This window comes from Rhinoraja longicauda, chromosome 28 (assembly GCF_053455715.1).
Source record: "Rhinoraja longicauda isolate Sanriku21f chromosome 28, sRhiLon1.1, whole genome shotgun sequence".
Taxonomy (NCBI): domain Eukaryota; kingdom Metazoa; phylum Chordata; class Chondrichthyes; order Rajiformes; family Arhynchobatidae; genus Rhinoraja; species Rhinoraja longicauda.
This window is the reverse complement of record NC_135980.1, coordinates 23,950,099-23,963,377: the sequence shown is the minus strand read 5'-3', so window position 1 is coordinate 23,963,377 and position 13,279 is coordinate 23,950,099. Positions and strand designations below refer to the sequence as shown.

Sequence of the window (13,279 nt, the reverse complement as noted above, 5' to 3'; positions counted from 1 at the left end):
GGAGGTTCTGCTGCAGTTGTACAGGACATTGGTGAGACCACACCTGGAGTATTGCGTACAGTTTTGGTCTCCTAATCTGAGGAAAGACATTCTTGCCATAGAGGGAGTACAGAGAAGGTTCACCAAATTGATTCCTGGGATGGCAGGACTTTCATATGAAGAAAGACTGGATAGACTCGGCTTGTACTCGCTGGAATTTAGAAGATTGAGGGGGGATCTTATAGAAACTTACAAAATTCTTAAGGGGTTGGACAGGCTAGATGCAGGAAGATTGTTCCCGATGTTGGGGAAGTCCAGAACAAGGGGTCACAGTTTAAGGATAAGGGGGAAGTCTTTTAGGACCGAGATGAGAACGTTTTTTTCACACAGAGAGTGGTGAATCTGTGGAATTCTCTGCCACAGAAGGTGGTTGAGGCCAGTTCATTGGCTATATTTAAGAGGGAGTTAGATGTGGCCCTTGTGGCTAAAGGGATCAGGGGGTATGGAGAGAAGGCAGGTACGGGATACTGAGTTGGATGATCAGCCATGATCATATTGAATGGTGGTGCAGGCTCGAAGGGCCGAATGGCCTACTCCTGCACCTATTTTCTATGTTTCTATGTTTCTATGTACACAAATAAGCTGGGAGCTGAGGCGATGCATTGCAAGATGATGCCAGAGTGTGGCGCCTCTTTACATTCTCTTGCCAGAGACCGGTCTACTGGCATCCAATAGTCTCTTTTAAATCTCTTTTCTACCTGCAAGTATAGCATCATTTCAGCTTTGCTTTTTCTATTGTGCTTGAGTTTGACTTGATTGTAGTCATGTCTAATATATCTGATCTGTTTGGATAGCATGCAAAACGATTATTTTTTACTGTGCTTCGCCACACGTGACAATAATAAACTTAAACCTAAACCTAATTTTTTTCCAACATTGCCATTGTATATTTAGTCCTTAAGGTATCATGAAAATTAAAAAAACACTGCTAATGATGTTAATAAAAACAAAAATTGCTTGAAACACTCACCACATCAGGCAGCTTTTCTTGCTGCTCCCATTGGGAAGGACCCACACCACCAGGTTCAGGAACAGCTACTTTCCTACCATCATCAGGCTCTTGATTCGACCTGCACTACCCTAATCCTACCTCGGCAATGGAATAATATGAAGCACCTTTAGTCAGAGGGTGGTGAACCTGTGGAGTTCTTTGCCACAGAAGGCAGTGGAGGCCAAGTCAGTGGATATTTTTAAGGCAGAGATAGATAGATTCTTGATTAGTACAGGTGTCAGAGGTTATGGGGAGAAGGCAGGAGAATGGGGTTAGGAGGGAAAGATAGATCAGCCATGATTCAATGGCGGAGTAGACTCGATGGGCCGAATGGCCTAATTCTATGCCTATTCGTAATGACCTTAAGACCTCCTGCGCTATCATGGACTTGTTTTCTAATTATGTTTTGAACAATTGTCTTGTTTTTGCAGTCTTTTTATTTTCACTGTCTGAGATAATATGTCTATATTCATGGATAATTTATGCTTGTGTGTTGTCCAAGTCCATGTGCCTGTGATGCTCTTGCAAGTTGGATTTTCATTGGCCCTATGTCTCACCGTACTTGTGCATATGACAATAAACTCGACATGATTTGACCATCTGTGAGAAGAGAAACACAGTTATCGTTACAGGTTAAAGATCCTTCATCCGGGTGAAGGACACATGATTCATCGCATTGAAAATCGCTGCAGAAATGCAAATCCTTGACAAAATATAAATAGGTTTTCCACTTTTTTTAGATGGCCTAAACCCACCAGAGGATGGCACAGTGGAATAGCTGGCAGGACTATTGCCTCAGAGTGCCATAAGCCCAGTTTGATCCTGACCTCTACTGCTGTCTGTGAGGAGTCTCCACGTTCTCCCTGTGACCGTGTGGGTTTTCTACCGGTCCTCCAGCTTTCTCCCACATTCCAAAGACCTGCAGGTTTGTAGGTCATTCGGCCTACAATTAACCCCTGGTGTGTGGGGAGTGGATGAGAAATTGGGATAACATAGAACTAGTGTGAACAGGTCGGCATGGTCTCGGTGGGCTGAAGGGCCTGTTTCCATGTCCATATCTCTAAACTAAACTAAACCATTTAGAGCTGAGATGAGGAAAAACTTTTTCAGTCAGAGAGTTGTAAATCTGTGGAATTCTCTGCCTTTGAAGGCAGTGGAGGCTAATTCTCTGAATGCATTCAAGAGAGAGCTAGATAGAGCTCTTAAGGATAGCGGAGTCAGGGGGTATGGGGAGAAGGCAGGAACGGGGTACTGATTGAGAATGATCAGCCATGATCACTTTGAATGTGCTGTCTCGAAGGGCCGAATGGCCTCCTCCTGCACCTATTGTCTATTGTCTATTGTCTATAAACTCATTAGCTCAGAGTGCACCTGCCACAACTTGACACACCAGCAAGGGTTTAGAACAAATTGGCTAATGTTCCTGGGCTCAGTGATATCATAGCCAGGCATATAGAAAATATAATCGAATAGCACAGGTACAGGCCCTTCGACCCACAATGTCTATGTCGTGCATGATGCCTAGATAAATTAATTGGGTGAATGGTGGGAGAAGGAAGAGAGTGTGATTGGGTGAGTTATCGATGTTAAGGAAGCCCAGGAGTTACGAATTCCCTGTGAAGCTCAGAGAATCACTCCACGGTCTACCAGAAACATTTTATTGCGAGAAGAATGATCGCTCGTTCTTTCAGAGCTGCTCTTTTGCTCTGGGGAGACTGGTAGCAAATGCCCATTTGCCCACCGTTAGAATGTAGCCAGGATTTGAACTGTATATCAGGCCCTGCCTTTGAAGTTCATCAACCCTCCCACAGAGTCCTGTCGCATGGAAACAGGCCCTTCAGTCCATTGTCCACATCAACCAGTAATCACCCCACTTGCAGTTATCTCTTACCAATCCCATTTTGTCATTCCCGCATTCACGTCAATTCCCGACACATTCTACCACTCACCTACGCACGTGGGATAATTTACATTGGGCAAATCACCTACCAGTCAGTATAATACAATACAATACAATACAATACAATACAATACAATACAATATATCTTTATTGTCATTGTACCCAGGGGTACAACGAGATGGAAGGCGCATTCCCAATCTCGTTGTACCCCTGGGTACAATGACAATAAAGATATATTGTATTGTATTGTATTGTATTGTATTGTATTGTATTGTATTGTATTGTATGTCTTTGGGATGTGGAGGGAGCACTCAGAACAACACGAAGAATGTGTAAACTCTGCACAGGCAGCATCAGACTGGAGCTGTAAGACAACAGCTCCACCTGATGCATCTCTTCATTCATCCAGTTCTTCATTCAAAATCTCCTCACATCTCCAAAAATATCCTGATTGGTAAAAATGACTTGACAAGACATAAACTGCGACCTTGTATCTTGTGGGGGCATTGTTGGCTTGTGGATATTATCTCTTGCGTTGCTAAGACTGTGTCCATGCAGGGAAATAAAAAAGGATTTCTTAATTAAAAATAAAACGAAAATGGCTTGTGAATGGCTGAGCAGGTTTAAGAATAAGACAACTTGAGAAAAATCTAGGTTCCCTGCAGGGAAGTATGGGATTAGAACGGCCTGATCAATGAGTTTGAAGCACTTTTAACCCTTGGAAACATCACAGACAGGAATTATTCATCAGTGTGTTAAGTATTCATGTCTGAAATTTGTCGCTGGAAATTTACTAGTTTCTCAGCTCAGGATTTTGTTTTGCGAGTTTTTTTTAATCCTTTCTCCTGGTGTACATTTGAGTCAAGTTCCACATATTCTGATAATATCTGGTACTTCATGGACTGGACAACCTGCTCGGTAGACAAGCATCCTGTAAATTAGATTTACAGTAAATCAGATTTCTGTAAATCAGAGTCAAACTTAACTCTCACATCCTTCAAGCAAAAACCTGCAAACACTTGGCCCGAATGTAAAAGCGATAAATGCTGGAGATTGCTCAGCAGGTTAGGTATGAATGGAAGAACAGAGTCAATTACCTTTCATTAGAACTGGTGAAGTGAGAAAAGAAATATGTTTTAAGCCATATAAAAGAGGAGGGGTGGAGAGAACAATGAGGATGTATATTGAAGGGATTTATTCACAAAATGCTGGAGTAACTCAGCAGGTCAGGCAGCATCTCGGGAGAGAAGGAATGGGTGACGTTTCGGGTCAAGACCCTTCTTCAGACTGATGTCAGGGGGGCGGGAAAAAGGAAGGATATAGGTGGAGACAGGGAGATCTGGGAAGGGGGAGGGGAAGAGAGGGACAGAGGAACTATCTAAAGTTGGAGAAGTCAATGTTCATACCACTGGGCTGCAATCTGCCCAGGCCCACATTTTGACCCTTTAGCAACAGGATGTATATTGAATCAATCTGAAGAAGGTTCTGACCTAAAACATCACCTGACCACTCTCTCCCCAGGTGCTGCCTGACCCATTGAGTGTTTTGTGTTTTGTGTTTTGCTTGAGATTCCAGCATCTGTAGCTACTTGAGTAGCCGAGATTGACTTAGATGTTGCTACTGGCTAAAGCCTGGGACCTTCTTGCTCTGTGGTCAACCCTTTCTATTCAAGCCTTCATGAATACCCAAGTAGCCCCTTTCATACATTAAATAACTTTTCACAGGAGTAGAGTACATAAATTTGTAATTGTGTCCTGTTTACACAACACAGAAACAGACGTATTGTCATCATTTTATTAGAAAATAAACACAATAAGCAAACATATTACATTGAGATATGGCAATTGTCATTTGTTAAAGGAAGACTATCTACAATAAACTAAATTTCATAAAAATATCATCTAGTGTGTTCTAGCCTGTTGGACCTTTAGACTCAGTTTTTGTTGGTTCATGCATTGGAGTACATAGATGTCATGATGCAAACATTTATTCAACCGTGTGCACATTGATGCTGTCCTTAGACTAATCTCTATTGCACTGCATGTAATGCAGAAAACTGATCAGCCTGCAAGGTTTGGACTGGTTGGCACTCCAACTTGACATGCACCTGTAAGTCACACTTGTGTTCTCAACTGTGTGAAATCTCATTCGGTACCTTATGGGAACAAAATTTATCGCAACTCGGCTTCCAATGGGGCAAATCATTATACAACAGGAATCCATTAATCTGTTAGTGGTAAGCAAATAATGGAACTCTGTAATTTGAGTTGAGACTCCTACCTGATAGAATCCGGTACTGAGATTAAGAAGTGGAAGTTCACAATATTAGGAATAAATCATGACACAAAGTGCTGGAGTAACTCAGCGGGTCAGGCAGCATCTCTGGAGAACACGGACAGGTGATGTTTCAGGTCGGGACCTTTCTTGAGACTGAGAATTCAGCCTCAAGAAGGGTTGCAACCCAAAACACACTTACCCATGTTCTACAGAGATGCTGCCTGACCTGCTGAGTTACTCCAGCACTCTGTTTTGTAAACCAGCATCGACAGTTCCTTGTGAAAGAATAAGTCATGGTCGGTTCTAGTAATCCAAATTTGAAGTGAGAATTTTGGAAACCGAGGACACAACTAAACATGAGTTGTTTGCTCAATAAAGGGTGCTGACCTTTGAGAATCTCAATACAGTTCACCCATTGAACACAATATTGCCTTTAGTCCTATAGCTTCAAATCACCCACATGACATGTAGCTGAGTCCATGGAGTGGGGAGAGGTATCAGAATGTTACCATGTGTTTGTGTCTTGTCTGGGTACGATTCCCAGTGTGAGAACATCCAGTGACCCAAACACCACCATCAAGAAGCCAAATGATCAACAGTTCCATCCAGTGGAAGGAAATTTAGGATGAAACACATTATAATAATTCAGCACAAACACCAATAAATTCAAGTACATCAGCACTGCGTGTGTATACAAGTCAAGTACTTTGTACTTACATACAAGGATATCTGTACAGGGATATTCTCAGTCCTCCAAGATTAGTACTGTTTGAGGTACTGGGAACTCAGCAAAAATCTACTTTAAACCAGACTTTCTAAAATGGAGTAAATTCTGTAGGGCAGGTAAGCTACCTGCACTTCTAATTTGGTGATATTGTTGTTAAATTAGCTCAGAAAAGATGAGGGATACTAAATATAGGACAGTAATTTGCGTCTTATCAAAGATAAAATTATGATACATCTTTTTAAAATCTTTATCTCTTGCTTAGTGTAACCATTTTATAAGCAAGCAAATAATGGTGTCTTTCAAAAGCTTTATTGTTCTCTGCAGGCTGGATCAGATCTATTCTAACAACTCCAAAAAAAACGTCAAAAGTCAGGGGTGTAATTCTGCACTGTACAAAGTTTTTACTGTTGAAACAAAGGAAATCTAATTCAGCCTGGGAGTCCAGTGCAAAATAGTGGTGGATTAACTTATCAACGCTCTCTTAACTCCCCACCTCTCTATAGGCACTTATACCTTGTTTCGTAGCTGTGTGAATATTTGACACAGGCTTTGTATGTTGCTTGATCTGCTCCAGTTTGTGCTTCTAAATTCATTGTCAGTCTTTATCCTGGTATCTCCTAGTTACCACATTAATATTTGAAATGAAAAGTAACCAATTACAATTAAATGCGGCAGAATATAGTTAGAAAACTTCTAAAGCTGTGCAGCCTGACTATTCAAGAGTTATTGTTCTAATGCTCATTTTGTGGCTACTTATGTCACAGGCCACAAAATCTACAGCGATTATAGAGAATGTGCTTTTGATATAATATAAGTTTAAAAAGTTAATACATTCAGTGAATTACATTATGATGCAGGGCTGGATAATAGGCAAAATGATTAAAAGTAGATGAATTAATCAAACTTTCAAGGATTATACAGGAAACCCTCATCTTACCTTTAATGCCATGAAGAATACTTGGGAGAATGGACAATCAAAGGACTTTAAGGGAGTGATTCCAGTGGCAGCTGGTTAAAGTACATTTTCTGCTTTAGTTATGAATTTTGCCTTGGATCAAATTATATTCTTTGTTGATTATGTGCTTAAGAGGTTTTATTGCCTGAACTCTAAATAATTAGCAAGTACAATGGGTGAAGGAAAGAAAATGTGATGTTGGAACGTTTTCGTGCTTTAGTCAGCTTACAAAGGACAGGATGTTGAATGAATATGCAATAGGGGATGGTGTCACATTTACTGATGACCTAATAGACTAATTGAAATAAGCAAAGCTGTCCATTTGTCTACAGAATACAGTCTACATGATGCTGCATTTTCCCTTTAATTTATCTGTTCTCTTCTGCTGTTTGGACTTCTTCCCATCAATATTCAGGCTCATGGATCTCTGCTTTTCCAAGTTAAGCAGTTCCTGGAAAAGCTCTGTGACGTTGTGGTTCATCTTGGCTGAGGTCTCCATGAAGGCACACTTCCACTCCATCGCCAAGGCTTCCCCCACCTTACTGTCCACTTCCTTGGCCGTCTCGTCGCACTTGTTCCCCACCAACATGACGGGGATGTTCTCGATGTTGCCTTTGATCTGGAGGATCTGCTGGTAGATGGGTTTCAGCTCTTCCAGGGACTGACGGCTGCAGATGGAGTAGACCAGGATGAAGGCGTGACCCCTGGAGATGGAGAGCCGCTGCATTGCTGGGAACTGGTGCGAGCCAGTCGTGTCTGTGATCTGGAGGGTGCAGACACTCTTATCACAGCTGATCACCTGCCTGTAGGTGTCTTCAATGGTCGGAATGTAGGTTTCACGAAAGGTCCCTTTGACAAAACGTAGCACCAGGGAGCTTTTTCCAACACCCCCAGCCCCAAACACCACGACATTGTAATCATTACTCTGCTCGGGCATTTTCTAACGATCTTCTTACCTACAGATAAAGAGTGATAAAACAATAATCCAATCAATGACCAATTTGAATTACGAATTTTGATCGATTTTGAAAGATACAGCCTGGAAACGGGCCCTTTGACTCACCACGTCCACGCCGATCATCGATCACCCACTCACACTAGTTCTATGTAATCCCACTTTGCCATCCACTTCCCACGCACTAGGGGCAATTTTACAGAGGCCAATTGATCTACATCTTTGGTATGTGGGAGGAAAGCGGAGCATCCGGCAGAAACCCAAGTGGTCACAGGGAGAACATGTAGCACCCATGGTCAGGATCAAACCTGGGTCTCTGGAGGTACACAGCAGGTCGACCACCATCTGAGGGGGAGGAAAGGAATGGTCGGCGTTTTGAGTCGAAACCCTGCATCAGGACACATCCTTGGGAACATTAGTACTCAACTCAGGGAATCCAACCCTGTGTTCCAACCACTATTTATTACTAAAATAACAGACCTATACCCGATTAGCTATCATTTTGATATGTGAACATTGACCCCTGCATTTGTTTCAGTGGAAAAATGCTTAGGCATCAAAAGTACTTTGTTGACTTTGAAATGTCCTGAGGTCACATTTGCTGTACATTAAGGTAAGCCTTTCTTTTACAAGACACCATTCTTACCCGAAATTGCAACTAAAGGAAAATCTAAACACAAGGAAGAAATGGATGAATACTTGAAAAATATATTCTTCATGGATTATATGGAAAATGTGCAGATGTAATAAAATGTCAAATGCAATTATAAACTTCTCTGGAGCTTGTTAAACACATATAAACTGACCTGAACTCAATTGAAATGTTTAGGAAGCAGATTTGCCCTCTCTCAGTATTCTAAACTCTTACATTTCCAGTGAAATGGAACAAAGCTCTGCCAACCTTTCACAGCCCTGTGTCTGAGTCTCAGAATGGATCACAATCAGGTTTTGCGAAAGTGGCCAAAATCCACAATACAACTACCAATAGACAATAGACAATAGACAATAGGTGCAGGAGTAGGCCATTCAGCCCTTCGAGCCAGCACCGCCATTCAATGCGATCATGGCTGATCACTCAATCAGTACCCCGTTCCTGCCTTCTCCCCATACCCCCTCACTCCGCTATCCTCAAGAGCTCTATCCAGCTCTCTCTTGAAAGCATCCAACGAACTGGCCTCCACTGCCTTCTGAGGCAGAGAATTCCACACCTTCACCACCCTCTGACTGAAAAAGTTCTTCCTCATCTCCGTTCTAAATGGCCTACCCCTTATTCTCAAACTGTGGCCCCTTGTTCTGGACTCCCCTAACATTGGGAACATGTTATCTGCCTCTAATGTGTCCAATCCCCTAATTATCTTATATGTTTTGGGCAGTGCAGTGTTAATTAACAGATTGTCCTGGACTTCCAAGATGATTAATTTCCTGGGAAACTCATAGTACCATGAAGGACAGCTGATTTGTCTTAGTCTCTAACCTGAAGCCAAATTCTACTTCCCATAGGACATTGAACTAGATGTTATATTTAAACTCTCTCCATGTTGTAATACTGTCCCTTTCAGTCTATATTGTCTGAAGAATTATATGTCAATAATTTAACAGATGTACACCGATCAGCCAAAACATTATGACCTGATGAGCCAAAACATTATGACCACCTGCCGAATATGCTGTTGGTCCTCAATGTGCAGCCCCATATGCAGCAGGGTGCGATGCACTGTGTATTGTGACACATTCCTCCTGTGACCACCATTAAAATTTTCTGTGACTTGTGCCACAGTAGACCTTCTGTCGGTTCGGACCAGATGGGATAGCCTTTGTTGCTCTTGCGCATCGATGAGCCTTGGGCGCCCAACACCCTGTCGCCGATTTGTGGTTTGTCCCTCCTAGGACCACTGTCGGTAGGTACTCACCACTGCTGACCGGGAGCACCCCACAAGCTTTGCTGTTTCAGAGATGCTCTGACCAATCTTCTGGCCATAACAATTTGGCCCTTGTCAAAATCGATCAGGTCTTTACTCCTGCCCATTTCTCCTGTGTCCAACACATCAAGAACTGACTGTTCACTTGCTGCCTAATATATCCCACCCCTTGACAGGTACCATTATAACAAGATAATCAATGTTTTTCACTTCACCTGTCAGTGCTCATAATGTTTTGGCTGATCGATGTATTCTTCCTTTGATTGATGCTGCTCCACAATTTTTATTTTTTTTCCTTCTCAGACATATGTGATTGCCTTTATGTATTTGCTGTGATTGTATCTGACAATGTGGACATCCACATTTACAAAGGTGATTTTTTTTCATTTAGTTAGCCTTCATTAAAATTTGTTCACTGCTATGCTCACATTGTCTTCATTGTTCTAATTCTCTATCTCTTTCTTTAACAACCATTGGGCTATTAAACACTACAGCCTCCAAACAAGCTCCGAACTACATCCACTTGGGGGCATTGCTTTTGTCTTTTTGCACTATTATTGTTTGTGAGTTAGTTTTTAAGTGTATGTATGTGTGTGTGTGTGTGTGTATCTATCTATCTATCTATCTATCTATCTATCTATCTATCTATCTATCTATCTATCTATCTATCTATCTATCTATCTATCTATCTATCTATCTATCTATCTATCTATCTATCTATCTATCTATCTATCTATCTATCTATCTTTCCTTTTATTATATTGTTTACAGAGTAGTGTTCTGTTGTGTAATTAAGAATTTCATTGTTTTGTCTGGGACATATGACAATAACATATGACTACTCTCCTGGCTGAATGTCCCCTCAGCTTGTTTTATTTGATAACTATTCTGCTCCCTACATTGCATTCTCAGCATTTGACGTCATCCTGACCTCTCCAAGGTTTCGCTCAGGACTTACGCTGGCATAATGATTTTTTGACAGGATGCCTGACTACCATCTACAAGGTTGCAGTCAGGAATGTGATGGAATTCTCTCCACTTACCTGGATGAGTGCGGCTTCAACAACAATCAAGAAGCTCGGCACCGTACAGGACATAACAACCTGCTTGATAGGCACCCCGTCCACAACCATTCAACCACTCACACCACCACCTGCACACACTAGCAGTAGTTTGTTCCATCTAAAGAATGTACTGCAGTATCTCACCAAGACTCCTTAGACAGCACATTTCAAACCCATGACCTCTACCAGCTAGAAGGACAAGGCCAGGGAATGCCTGAGAAAACCAGCACGTGAACATTTCCCTCTGAGCTACACACCATCCTATCCTGGAAGCTACAAAAGCTTGAAACCACGTGCCACCACCACGTTCAGGAACAACTTCTTCCAGCCAACTGAACAGACCTCCCATAAGCTAAGTGTAGTCCCCAATTACCCAACCTACCATGCATTGTGGCCCTTGCACTTTTTATTTTCTATGTGCACTATATTCTATACTCTGTCGTGCCATGCATGATTGTACTCATGTATGGAAGGATTTGACAGGATGGCACACGTAACAAAGATTGTCACTGTACCTCAGTACATGTGGCAATAGAAAACCACCAGCAATACCAGTTCAAGAAGGCAGCTCACTAGCACCTCCTCAAGGGCAATTAGGGTTGGACAATTAAATTCTACCTCAGCCTGAAAAGCCCACATCCATTCAATGAATATAAAAAAAACAGAATTATCAGTGTGCTTCCATATGAAATCTTTAGTGGCTTCAAATCATTTTTTTTTAACTTAGTAAAGTAAATACATCTGGACCTAAATCCACTTTTACTTAAAGATGAATTCTCTCTTTCATTCTAATCTCATTCTAATCATGGTTGAAGGAAATCTTGGCATGTTGTAACAAGAAAATAATTCTTGGGAAATTCTTTAAATAAGACCTCAGTTGTGTGATGGATGTCAAAGCCATACAATATTGTATACCCCGGGATCAGAAATATAAACAAGAATGCAAAGTAAAAGAGTTCGGAATCGAGCCAAAACATTAGCTCACACTGCACGATGACAGCTGGATCTCTTAGCTGGTGCTTTGTCACTGTTACAACATTCATTGACAGCGACTGTAAAGCGAGAGCATTCAAATGCCAATGATTAGACAGTACTTTCTGTGTGAAATGCTGGCAATGGCTTTTGTATGGTAGCATTCAATGGGCCAATAAAGATGATGAGATTAGGAATGTGCTTTCGCAGTTATATTCATTCATAGTACATAGAAGGGGACAGTACAGGAATGGGCCCTTTGGCCCACAATGCCTGTGCCGAAAATGATGCCAAGATAAACTAATTTAATGTGCCTTCACATGATCCATACACGTCCATTTGAAGTGCATATATAGTTAGTGTACATTTTAAGCTGAAATTTGAATAAGTGAAGTTATGGTCTTCGAGAAACCCAATATATAGGAATGTTATCATTAGCTTGAAGGTTCATGTTCTAACTGCTCCCTAGGGAAGTTCTTTCAATGACATTTCACCATTACATCCAACAGATTCCTCCAGTAATTGCATTTTTGTACCGTATTACTATAACATTTCATGATTCCACCATTTGTGGAAGGAACATTATGTGCTTAACAAATCTCAACAATTAAAAGTAACTGAATCAAATGCAGAGAAACTGAGCCATGTAATAAATCACATCAATCACATCCAGCGCCAACAGGTGACAGCGGTTGATATAAAGAGCTCAAACCTGCTGAGTCTTTCCAGCATTTTCTGGTTTTATTTCAGACTTCCAGCATCTGCTGGGTTTTTTTCCATTATGTATAGTGATCTGTGTTGACATGGACCAGACCAGAAACTATATTGAAACATGAACTTTCAAAATAATCCAGGTTAGCCTGGGTCTGCAGGTTCTGTTGTGTGTTATTAATAGTATATAAAAAAGTATAACCATGTAGTCAAGAGATAGTAACATGAATGATCTGACGGAGCCCGCAATTAGTGATTAGAACATACAGCACATGAAATGGCCCCTCAACCCACAATGTCTGTACCAAACATAATACCATGATAAAATAATCTCCTCTGCCTGCACATGATCCATATCCGTTCATTCCTGGCATATCCATGTGCCTGTTTAAAAGCCTCTTAAAACTCCACAATCGTATCTGCCTCCACCACAACCACCCCTAGCAACAAGTTCCAGGCAACTACTACCCTCTAGGTACGAAACTCACCCCACACATCTCATTTAAACTTTGCCCCTCTCACTTGAAAGCTATGCTCTCTCATCTTTAACATTTCCACGCTCTGATTGTCTATCCTATCAATGCCTTTCATAATTTTATATACTTGCATCAGATCTCCCCTCAGCCTCTAGTACACATATAGGCATGTGTGGACATCCATATATACAATGCTTATTGTTATAGAAAATTACTTACCTCAAGATAATAGGCCTTGTCCCCAACACTACCCAATCTTAAATTGTGAAATGCTTTCAAGAGATATTGATAG

The 13,279-nt window shown here is 41.4% G+C and overlaps 2 protein-coding genes across 5 annotated transcripts in view; both read right to left on the bottom strand.

The window, feature by feature from the left end:
• Window positions 1–13,279, bottom strand: part of LOC144606987 (guanine nucleotide-binding protein G(I)/G(S)/G(O) subunit gamma-7) — a 146,584-nt gene that overhangs the window by 128,511 nt on the left and 4,794 nt on the right. The window lies entirely within an intron of this gene.
• LOC144606986 (GTP-binding protein Di-Ras2-like) overlaps window positions 4,718–13,279 on the bottom strand; it is a 13,393-nt gene continuing 4,831 nt past the window's right edge. For all 4 annotated transcript variants that reach the window (XM_078423489.1, XM_078423491.1, XM_078423487.1 and 1 more), the window contains exon 2: window positions 4,718–7,846. In XM_078423489.1, the coding sequence (XP_078279615.1) occupies window positions 7,231–7,827 (597 nt within the window). In that variant the 5' untranslated portion in view covers window positions 7,828–7,846 and the 3' untranslated portion in view covers window positions 4,718–7,230. The remainder of the gene's footprint in view (window positions 7,847–13,279) is intronic.